This window comes from Onychostoma macrolepis, chromosome 01, assembly GCF_012432095.1.
Source record: "Onychostoma macrolepis isolate SWU-2019 chromosome 01, ASM1243209v1, whole genome shotgun sequence".
Lineage (NCBI taxonomy): Eukaryota > Metazoa > Chordata > Actinopteri > Cypriniformes > Cyprinidae > Onychostoma > Onychostoma macrolepis.
This window is the reverse complement of record NC_081155.1, coordinates 22123775-22136354: the sequence shown is the minus strand read 5'-3', so window position 1 is coordinate 22136354 and position 12580 is coordinate 22123775. Positions and strand designations below refer to the sequence as shown.

The 12580-nt window shown below is 40.5% G+C and overlaps 2 protein-coding genes across 9 annotated transcripts in view; both read left to right on the top strand.

Annotated features, from left to right (window-relative positions):
* galntl6 (polypeptide N-acetylgalactosaminyltransferase like 6) overlaps window positions 1-12580 on the top strand; it is a 348569-nt gene that overhangs the window by 69759 nt on the left and 266230 nt on the right. The gene's annotated exons all lie outside the window — the stretch shown is intronic.
* Window positions 7939-8638, top strand: LOC131543851 (uncharacterized). The gene is made up of 2 exons (XM_058781668.1): window positions 7939-8250; window positions 8324-8638. The coding sequence occupies exons 1-2, from the start codon at window positions 7939-7941 to the stop codon at window positions 8636-8638; spliced, it is 627 nt and encodes a 208-aa protein (XP_058637651.1).

Sequence of the window (12580 nt, the reverse complement as noted above, 5' to 3'; positions counted from 1 at the left end):
CAAACATGAGAAGAAGGATACAGCTTTCTCTATTTGATGTTTGCCTGTAAAACGCAGAAGCAAAACCTAATATGCACATATAATTGTCCTTTGCAAAGCCTTGCCTAAAATGTTACTGACCAGCTGCACCTTAGCAACACTGTTGCCATCCACCAGATATGGTGTAGTGGAGGCTCTGTGTCTATGGAGGCTCTGCAGTTTTAAATGCAATTTTATGAAAATAGTGCAAAACCTTGTTGTCGGATTACTTCGTGAAATAGGGTATCTCGAAAATAGGGAAGATTAATTTACTTATATTAATTTACTTATTTACCTATATTAATCTTTTTTTAAACAAATCTTTAATTAAAATTTGGAGAAATGCATGCTGTTGTTAAACCATGTATCGCTCCTCATTTTTTAAAAATATACCTGTATGACATCAACAGAAAACTCACATTTAGGTAAATTAAAGATTCTAACTTAATATCATTGTTCTGTCGATAGAAATAAAAGAGATCATAGTATCATAGTGAATGCATTGTAAAAGTGTAGGAACTGTTTTGTTAACTTTTTTTAATGAACACAAATTTTTAATGAACACATTTTAATGAATTATGTAATTAAATTATAAAATAAATGCTACTGTAATCTGTTACAGTTACTGAGAAAAAAAATACAGTTACTTATAAAAATTTTAACAATTACAAAGGGATGTTACATCTGAATATTTTCACACACATACAGATTTGATTGATTTCTTTCCAAAATTGCATTGACTGCTCTAAAATATGAGACACCAATGTTTTAGGAGATTAGGACACAGAACAGAACACAAGCTTATTCAATAACTGATTTTAAAATCAGTTAAAATAGCAACAGGGCAACTTAAAAATAAATAAATAAATACTTAAAAATAAATAAATAAAACGAGACCTTTCCCCACTTCCTAGGTTGTCTATGAAAGCATGCAGATTTTTATGTTCAGGAGTTTTTTGCCGGGAAAATCAAAAGGATGTGACATTTACACGCACTCCCGAAAGCCTCTTCCATTCTATGACACAAGAAGCAACTGCTTATACAATGTTCAGGTTTCAGTGTGTCATGCAAAGAAAAGGTATTCATTCAAACTGCAGTCTCACATACAGTGCCCTCCAAAAGTATTGGAATAGTAAAGACAAAATTGCTCTGTTTGCTGTGGAGTCAAGACATTTGCAAATATGATGAAACGATGAATATGAGACAAAACTACAGAATGTCACATTTTATTATTGGGTGATTCAACACAGATGTTTTACCAGCTAAGAAGTTCAGCACTTTTAGAGTTTCACCCTCTATCTGATGTGAGCATAATTATTGGAACAGTTGCCTCACAGGTCTTTCTCAGTGATCAGCTGTGCCCTGTTGCATTAATTCTTTGAATATTAAAAGCAGGGAATGTGTCATATCAGTTATATCCATTACTTCTGCATTCTGAATCTTGCATTTGATGATTACACACACAAACCAGGATGAAGACGGGGGAGCTGACTGAGAGAAAAGCAAGCAATTTGGATGCTAAAAGAAAAGAGGAAGTCAATTAGAGCTTTAGCAAAAACAAAGGGCATGGAGAAATCAAGAGTTTGGACACCACCAGCAACCAAAAACTACCTGATCTGCTGAGAAAACAACAGTAGTTGATGACAGAAAAATCATAAAAGTTGTGAAAATGAACCCTAAAAGACGTGTCTGTAAAATCACCAACAACTTCCAGAAAGCCGGGGTGATGCTCTGACAATCTGACAATCAATTAAAAAATAATGTAGAAGAATCTAAATCAATACAACTGCAACTTTAAAAAGTCATTTTATATACAAAAAAACTATCGAGGCATATCATGCATATTAAATTCTTCTGTAGAGTTGCTTTATAGCTGATTTGAATTTAATAATTTATACATTTTGCAGAATCGACACTGTTATTGAATTAATTTGAATCCACATTGAAATGACTCAAGCTGAATAACGACACTACTGTCTTCAGTATAGCTGCTTTACAGCAGAATTTGCCTCATATTTAATAACTTTGCGTCATTAATTCTGTTATTTTCCTGTTTAATACTGTGAAGCTACTTTGAAACAATCTGTATTGTATAAAGTGCTATATAAATAAAGGTGACTTGACTTGACTTGACAATCTACTGTCCTCAGGAGACTTTGACACAGAATTACAGATGCTACACAGCAAGATACAAACCTCTGACCAGCTCCAAAAATAGAAAGGCAAGATTAGAGTTTGCAAAAAAGCACAAAGGTGAGCCAGAAGAGTTTTGGAACTGTGTTTATGGACCGATGAGACAAAGATGAACCTTTATCGAAGTGATGGGAAAGCAAAAATGTGGAGAAAAAAAAGGGAACTGCAATGATCCCAAGCATACAGCCTCATCTGTAAAGCATGGTGGAGGTGGTGTCATGGCATGGGCATGCATGGCTGCCTCTGGAACAGGCCCTCTCAACTTTATTGATGACTTAATCCTAAGGTTCCTAAGGGCACAGTGGCCTCCATAATCCTTAAATGGAAGACGTTTGGGACGACCAGAACCCTTCCTAGAGCTGGCCGTCCGGCCAAACTGAGCTATCGGGGGAGAAGAGCCTTGGTGAGAGAGGTAAAGAAGAACCCAAAGATCACTGTGGCTGAGCTCCAGAGATGCAGTCGGGAGATGGGAGAAAGTTGTAGAAAGTCAACCATCACTGCAGCCCTCCACCAGTCGGGGCTTTATGGCAGAGTGGCCCGACGGAAGCCTCTCCTCAGTGCAAGACACATGAAAGCCCGCATGGAGTTTGCTAAAAAACACCTGAATAAGATTCTCTGGTCTGATGAGACCAAGATAGAACTTTGGCCTTAATTCTAAGCGGTATGTGTGGAGAAAACCAGGCACTGCTCATCACCTGTCCAATACAGTCCCAACAGTGAAGCATGGTGGTGGCAGCATCATGCTGTGGGGTGTTTTTCAGCTGCAGGGACAGGACGACTGGTTGCAATCGAGGGAAAGATGAATGCGGCCAAGTACAGGGATATCCTGGACGAAAACCTTCTCCAGAGTGCTCAGGACCTCAGACTGGGCCGAAGGTTTACCTTCCAACAAGACAATGACCCTAAGCACACAGCTAAAATAACGAAGGAGTGGCTTCACAACAACTCCGTGACTGTTCTTGAATGGCCCAGCCAGAGCCATGACTTAAACCCAATTGAGCATCTCTGGAGAGACCTAAAAATGGCTGTCCACCAACGTTTACCATCCAACCTGACAGAACTGGAGAGGATCTGCAAGGAGGAATGGCAGAGGATCCCCAAATCCAGGTGTGAAAAACGTTTTGCATCTTTCCCAAAAAGACTCATGGCTGTATTAGATCAAAAGGGTGCTTCTACTAAATACTGAGCAAAGGGTCTGAATACTTAGGACCATGTGATATTTCAGTTTTTCTTTTTTAATAAATCTGCAAAAATGTCAACAATTCTGTGTTTTTCTGTCAATATGGGGTGCTGTGTGTACATTAATGAGGAAAAAAAATGAACTTAAATGATTTTAGCAAATGGCTGCAATATAACAAAGAGTGAAAAATTTAAGGGGGTCTGAATACTTTCCGTACCCACTGTACGCTACATGTGCATATGTGCGAGCACAAGCAAACAAATAAAGAAAGAAATATGCTATCAAATGTAAATAGCTAAAAAGAAAAAAAAATTAACAAGAAAGAAAAAGAAGATTAATTGTAGAATGTAAGGCTTCAACGATAAGCCCACACTGTCAGTTACACAAAATAGCTCTCATCATGCAGAGATTGTGTGCGATCAATAGCTCTTTTCTGCTTCTCTCTCAGTTATTCACATATACAGATTTTTTTCTCTCTGTGAAGATGGGTGGACACCGTCTGTCTGCTTGCATCCAGCATGGATCCATTTTTAATTTGATGTACTAGGAGCTGCTGACAGTCCCCATATCTTCAGATAAAGTAGGAGGATTATTAATGTATGACTTCAATATAATGATTTTCTCATCTGCCAATCAAGCAGCCTCCTTTTGTGGCAGCCCAACACAAATGGCTGCACTGATGGCATTTACAGAATCCCATTATGTCAGTCTGGAAAATAACGAACATTAGAAAAGACTTTTGAATCAATGGCTGGTAATTATTTTTATCTCGCCAAATAAGTCCATAGAAGTCACCTAGCTGAGGATAACACTGCCTATTAATCTGAGGGGTTTGTTTTTTGTTTTTTGTTTTTTCATTGTAGAGCATCAAACATCAAAGAGGGAAAAACTACAACTCTTATATTGCCTTGATCAGCTACAATGCAGGATGAGATTTACAGTAACATAAAATTAATTGGCCTAGCTATTTACTTTCATCTTCAACACAAGATGAGGTGCTAGATTTTTTTTTTTTTTTTTTCTCGATGCAATATGGGACTTTGCTATTTGGAACTATATTTAATTATATTCTTTCCATCTCTTCTCTAATAATGTGGGAATAGCACTTCTAGAAGTGTGAGAATTTTTCATTCGTTTAATCCCCTGGTGACTGAAAATGAAATTTATAAAGATGCAATACAATTTTTCTTCACTAACTGAAAGATTCTCATATATTTCATTGATGAAAATAATATCCTATTCAGCCTACAACTTTAGGTCCTGCATGCACGATCACATCCCAGAGGATGCTTAGGATCTCAGCCTCAAACGGCACGTGCACGTTCTGCTCTCAATGACAGTCTGATGCATATAGCACACAAATCTGGAAAGCACTTTCTCCATCTGGCTAACTCTAATCTGATTGGCTGGCTCGACACAACTTCATTGGGTAAGGCCCCATAGGTTATTTTATCAGTCCACATGGAAACCACCTTGTGTTTACATGGTACCAAGTTGATAAAATAAGCACTTTGCTAGATTTGTGAAGGTTTGTAAGGCTAGTGGTATCATTTAAGACTTTAATTTGTTAATTTTAAATTTTTTTAATATATATAATGTATTTTAGATAAATTTGCCCTAAACAGCACGTAAAAATGAAACAAAAATTGTGGTTAGTTGCTTTATGTTTCAGGGGTGGTCCTTGGATAAAATGTCTTGCAGGACAAGATTATGGACTCCTAAACATTTAGTGCATAAAGTATGGAAGCCTGTTTTGGCTGTGAAGTTTTAAAAATACTACTGATTTTTTTCCTCTCATTATTGCTATTTCTCCCTCGATTTTCACATTATACTGCTCTCAGTGTATATCTTGCAAAGTGACTTAATATCTGAATTTTTTTCCCATAATTGTACGTTGCGACTATTAATTGTTTTTTATCTCACAATTGACTTTTAGTTCTCATAATTCCTATTTTCTTTCTCAATTTTCATTTGATACTGTATCTCACAGTGCATCTTTATATCTTGCAAAATGACTAGTTTTGCAATTGCAAATAACAAAATATGTACAGTAATTGTTCTTTTATTTGTTGTTATTGCTTTATGTCTCACAATTGTGGCTTTAGTTTGCATAATTGCTACTTTTTCTCAATTTCATCTAACAGTGTAGCTTTTGGCTATTCTCTCACTTGTAAGTAAAAAATTCCATAATTGCAAATATTTCTGGTAATTGCATTATATCTCACAATTTTGACTCTCACAGTTTTACTTTATTTTTAACTTTATCTCACAATTACAGAAGCCTTTAGGAAATCTTTTGAAAGCACCTTGGACATGGTTATATTTATTGGGGTATTTCAATCCATTAAAGGGATACTCCACCCCAAAATGAAAATTTTGTCATTAATCACTTATCCCCATGTCGTTCCAAACCCGTAAAAGCTTTGTTCGTCTTCAGAACACAAATTAAGATATTTTAGATGAAAATCGGGAGGCTTGTGACTGTCCCATTGACTGCCATTGTCAGAATACTCCCATCTGCCATCAGTGGTTCAACTGTAACGTTATGAAGCGATGAGAATACTTTTTGTAGGGAAATAAAACAAAAATGGCAGTCAATGGGACAGTCACAAGCCTCCCGATTTTCATCTAAAATATCTTAATTTGTGTTCTGAAGACGAACAAAGCTTTTACGGGTTTGGAACGACATGGGGGTAAGTGATTAATGACAAAATTTTCATTTTGGGGTGGAGTTTCCCTTTAAGTGAAATTATTTTCTGTGAAGCAAACAGTTTTTTTTGCCCATTCGACTCAGTGATGTGCCTCACATTCTCATGTCAAGAAGACAAACATGTTATTCACAAAACACAACTCATCCTTTCAGTTAGACTTCATTCAGCTGACAAAATTACATTTTGAGATGAAGGCACACACCTTGTTCTAACAAGACGGAATGGCTCAATATGGAGCTCAGCTTCAGATGTGTCAGATATGTAGATTTATATACCAAAATGTCAAGACAGGACTTTTTTTGTTTGTTTGTTTGTTTTTTTGTGGAAAACATCTACAGCATAGGAAACCTTGAAGAAATACATTCTTTAAAAGCAACTACATTGCATAACTGAATTAGCGATGTGTGTTTTAGGTCAAGGTGTGTGTTACAAGGTTCTGTAATTAGCTATATTTGCAGCATTAGCCTCCGGGCTGAGAACAGGTAGCCATATTAATGGTAAATAGAGGTACTCATTAACCCGGGCAGTGACACTGACGCTAACATCATCTAATTACAGCTGCTGCGCGTCCCGTTGGGGCAACCATGTGCGGAGTGCTGAGGAAAAGGTCTAAGTCATTATTAGCTTTTTCATGCATCTCGCTCAGTGTTCTAGTTTAGTGACGACTGCAACAAATTGTTCATTGAAAAACCTGGTATCTTTTTATTTAAGCCAGTATACATTTAGGACTTTCGTTTCCAGTGCTAAATAACTGCTAATTGAAAGTATGCTTTTTGTTCATACTTAGCCATGCTTACAAAATGGGTCAGCTGTAGATGTTGAGAGCCAATCGCATAGCACAAAGGACGACATTAACATCAACAGTGCTATCACGGCAGAGCCCTTATAGATCTGTGGGAAACAGACCTCTGTTCTACAATTGACTGTCTTCTGAGTCCATAGATTAAATCACCCTCTTGTCTTGCAATTGGGCCTTTCCATTACAAAAGACAGAGGGAGGCGGCTTCTTTTACACTGACGTGCCAGACTTGTGCTGCACGCTAACATATCAATTTGTTTTGGCTCTGACTGCCATGGAATACTAATGCACCCGCAGTTATCTAAACTCTGGTTATATATAGCTATGCCAGAGAGCGTGAAGCTTTACAAAGGATGTAAAGCATGATTGTTTGCTGATTATGCACTTATCTAATATTGAGTTATTATTATTGATTATAGCACAGTGTCAGTTAACTAAGGGTAAATATGTAAAATAACACCAAGTAATCTTTTTAATTCACTCATTCTGTAAAGAAAAAAGATACATGATGCCTACATTTAGGAAGAATGAAAATTTTAACTGCATGATTATTGTTGAAATTTGATTATCATTGTTATTGTTAAAATAAAAAGAAGCATAATGACCAAATTTACGCTGGTCTCCATGCAAAACAACTTAAAAATAAATTAAAATAAATAAATAAATAAAAAATTGGATCTGACTGATTTATTCACTCATTCTGTTTATTAAAAATAAAAATATTCACAATGCCTACATTTAGGCTAGTTGCCATGTAAGACAATTTTTGAAAATTCTATCTAATTATTGTTGATGTCACGGTTGCCTAATGTGAGGAACAAGGAGACAATGGAGAATTACGAACAACAGTCTTTTAATGAGCATGCAAGGGGTAACACAGGGCAGGCAGGAACACACACGTAGCACAGCATCGACGTTTAACACCAGACAAGGAAACATGGGGCAGACTACACTTAAAATACCAGACTAAACGCGGTAATATGACAAAACACACCTGAAACAAATGACAAATCAACGATAGGGAGAAACTAGGTTACATGGGGGAGAAAAACACAACAAAACAGGTCCATATTGCTTACATATTGTCCCCCTCCCGGAAGGCGCGTCCTCATGCCGTAGAAATATCAGAGGTAGGGGCGGGTGGGAACTTGGGAGGAGGCTCAGGAGGAGGACGGACACCCGGGAGGGGGCCGGCAGACAGAGTCCAGGGAGGTGATGAAGGAGGGAAGAGACAGGGAAGAGACAGGAGGAGCCAGGGTGGACCAGACGGAGACAATAGGGGCTTGGAGCAGGCAGTGCCAGGTGGGACCCAGGCCACAGCCATAATGTCGACCCACGGTGGAGCCGACGTAGGGAGGATCCATGGTGGAGGAAGGGCTGACTCAGGATGGCTCAGGTGACAATATGGAGGCAGGGATCTAGAAGGCCGCGGTGGAGCCAGAGCGACAGAGGACCAAGGTGGAGCTGAAGGGAAGAAGGAGCCTGACGGAGCCAGAGGGACGAGGCGCAGCTGGAGGAGTGGAGTCCCAAGGTGAAGGGACTGATGGACTGACCAGTGGACTGATGGGCTACGGCGGAGAGGAGGGAGCTAGGAGCCATGGTGGAGCCGACGGGTCGATGGGCCGAGGCGGAGTCTGGGACTCAGAGGCTGGAGGCGGAGGCAAGGGATTCTCCAGCCACGGTGACGATGGAGACTGGCAGACCCACGGAGCTCACACCATACAGATGGTGGGCTGAGGGCGAGCAGAGGGGCTGCCAGATGACAGTGGTGGAGGAGTCAGGAGCGGGAGGGTGGGTGGGCATTATTGAGCCTCTGGGCTTTCAGGGCTGTTGTGCGCTGCCCACACACACCAAATTGCGACTCCCAGCATGGGGAGCGCGACTGACAGGGGAACGACAGGGCTGCACTCGGGAACAGTCTCTCTCTCTGGGCTGGACTTGGAATCAGAAGCCCTCTCTGGGCTAAACTCAGGAACAGCAGCACTCTCTGGGCTGAGCTTGGGAACAGAGTCACTTTCTGGGCAGGACGGGGAAACAGGAGCCCTCTCTGGGCTGAGCTCGGGAACAGAGTCACTTTCTGGGCAGGACGGAGAAACAGGAGCCCTCTCTGGGCTGAGCTCGGGAACAGAGTCACTTTCTGGGCAGGACGGGGAAACAGAAGCCCTCTCTGGGCTAAACTCAGGAACGGGAGCCTCTCTAGGCTGGACATGGAAACAGGAGCCCTCTCTGGGCTAAACTCAGGAACAGGAGCCCTATCTGGGCTTATCTTAGGAACTGCGTCTCTTTCTGGGCAGGATGGGGAAACAGGAGTGACTGAGGGCTCCGAACAATGCAGGAGGAGAGGGGGCAAGTCAGCATCCACAGCCTCTCCTTCTAAGTCCAGCAGTCCCAGATCCACATTCCGCTCACCCTCAGCCATGGGGCGGAGCTCCTCTCCGCGTTCTCACTGTCCACAGCTTTCTCCCTCGTGGCGGGCTTTGTAGCTGATTTTCGCACCTGGTCTGACATTACTTGCAGCATCGGCTTCACAGTGATCCTCAGCTCTGTTGCTCCGTGTGTCGATGGCTCATCGGTCACTGCGGGCTCGGGCTCCCCGTCATCGATGGGCTCAGGCTTGGGCTCTGCACAGCGGGGAGATGGTCGGCTGGGCTCTGGGTTTGGCTGTGCTCTGGATCGGGGATAGACACTCTACAGACATTGGATGATGGCTTCCCTCCAGCTCAGTCCAGTGGTGTCTGGGAGGACAACGGGGCGATGGTAATTTGCCCCGATCCAGAACAGTGAGTTCAGCGCAGTGTCGTCGAATGCCGTTAGAACACAGCCGCATACTCCAAAAGTGGCGGGTCCTTACGGGCTAGGGAGACGAACAAAGCGGCGAGGGGATCCATAGGGAAAACACAGGAAACAAAAGAAACACTGTCCAAAAAACGGAGACCAAAACGGGGGCAAAACACGGCAATATACAGTACTTTTTGTAGGTCTGGTGTTCTGTCACGGTTGCCTACTGTGAGGAGCGAGGAACGAGGAGACGATGGAGAATTACGAACGACAGTCTTTTAAAGGGGTCATATGATGCGATTTCTTGTTTTCCTTTTCTTTAGTGTGTTATGTAGCAGTTCGTGCATGTATAAGATCTGCACAGTTACAAAGCTCAAAGTCTCCCACAAAAGGATTTATTCTATCTAAAAGAGAAGGCTGATCCAGACCAGGCTAAAACGTCTTTTATAAAACACACCCCTACATGTCTTTATAACGATGTGGAAATATTTGCATAATGCCGCTCAAATGTGCACGCAAAGAAAGAAGGCTTGGTTTCAGTAACCGCAGTAGTGTTGATGCAGCCATATCAGGGAGACGCTGTGGGTTTCTATGCGAAAGCAAAAGCACTTTATTTGGGCTTCCGAAAGTAGATGCAATTAGGAATCATAGGTTAAGATTTATTTACATCAGCACAACCCAAATGTTCGAATTTGTGCGACATTTTATGGACGACAGTTTCGTGAACCTAGGAGAGGCTATTTCTAAAAAAAAAAAAAAAAAGTCAATTCCGACTTTGCTATGACAATCAGGTGCTTCTGAATCAGCGACTATAAGTATGTTTTGTTATAGTTTAAGTATTTGCTACTGACTGTTCAAATGCGGAGTTTTGCACAGTGTAGAGTAACACGTTGTGTGTGTGTGTGTGAGAGAGAGAGAGAGAGAGAGAGACAGGGTCACATCACAGTGGACTCTGTTCCCCTCTCAGGCTTGAACTGATGCTAAAACTAAGGACATTATTAACTGTCTTTATATTTACTTTGAAAGCTGAAGCTCGTGTTTACGGTAAGGGGCGTTACATTTCTGACGTGCACTTGTGGTGTTCGGCCAATCACAATGCACTGTATCAGCTGGCCAATCAGAGCAGACTGCACTTGTAGGATGGAGAGGGTTTGTAGAAAACAACACGTTTGAGATAGGCGGGGCATAGGGGACCTACAATAATGTACAGTATTTGAAAAATAATGCGTTTTTTGAACATTAAAACCCTTTTAATCCCAAATTTTTCCCAGACATGAAAATATCCAAATGATGTGTCATTAGTAATCCTTTGAAATAATCAATAATAATTTTTTGAAATTTTTTTAGAAAAGTGTGTGAAAAATTGTGTTTTATATTCGGTCACAATAGTGGGATACCGGTGGGATATGGAGAGTACTGAAATCACATATTTCTGCAGTCATAAAAAGTGTTATATATCTTAGCTCAGCTATTTTAAACTGTTTGATCACATTCTAGGGTTACTATTATGCATAAAAAACCTTATGCAACATTGATAGGAACACTGAGATAAAAAACAAAAAAATTCAGCCACCACCGCATTTCAAAATTGTTACTTTTTTCTAAAATATAACATCAAATTTTTAAATCAATGCTACGAGTATTACAACATCATTATTGTAAAATTTTTCTAACATTTGAATTTTTAATTTAGTGCAATATTTTGTCACTAGCAACTGCCATTGGATTATATTGTAAAATAAAGTTCACCGTTATCCCACCGGTCACTATTGTGACCATCAACATGTTTACTCACTCTATGACCACACTCAGCAAAACTGAATATATGCAAATGCATATATTAATACTAGACACCCTAAAGATAATGTGTACCAAAAATCTTTGTCATATCTTTATTTTAACATACTTTACTAGCCTTTCGTTTTGGAGCTTTAATGCATCCATCATCTGCTCAAGGTGCAAACAGGAAATAAACTGCTCTGGTCATGTGATAATTTGCACTAATCATGTGAAACTGCACATATTTAATTGAGACCCTTTATTTTTTTCCATATTTGCAGGAAGTGCACTAAAACATCAGTCGGTACAGTTTGTAGAGCTTTATAAACGAAAAACTTTTTTACAGTCACTATTGTGACCGGTGGGATTAAATGGGTTAAAGTATGTGTCACGAATCCTGTCCATGCACTTCTGCTCACTCACCACCAGAGGTCACCCGCTCATCACATGGACTCTGCACTGCACTACACTATTGTTACATTTCACCAAACTACAATTCCCATCATCAATGGTACTGATCACAGCTGTCACCAATCACTCATTGCACTAATCACAGGCACACCTGATCCTACGCACACACTGATCACATGCCTTATTTAAACCCTGGAATTTCCTTCCGTCAGCGCCGAGTATTGTATGTATTTATCGCTGCCCTACAGAGCCCTGTTAGTTTCCCTAGTCTCGCCTTGTCTAGCCTGTTTTCGGATTGTGTTTTCCCCTGCCTGGACTATCGCTTACGTTTTGGTTTACCTCTCTTGTCTAGCCCTCTTGATACTGTTCGCTGTCGCCTGACCCACGCTCGTTTCAGATAACTCTGTGTATTGCCTATGTTATACCTGTCTGCCTATGTTCGACCCTGCCTGTTAAACCACGTCTCTGATCAATAAAAGCTCGCACATGGATCCGCCTGTCTCACGTCTCGTCAGCCACGTTACAGAATGTCAACATATTGTGTTACACCAAATGTGACCCTGGACCACAAAACCAGTCTTAAGTCGCTGGGGTATAATTGTAGCAATAGCCAAAAATACATTGTATGGGTCAAAATTATAAATTTTTCTTTTATGCCAAAAATCATTAGGATATTAAGTAAAGATCATGTTCCATGAAGATATTTTGTAA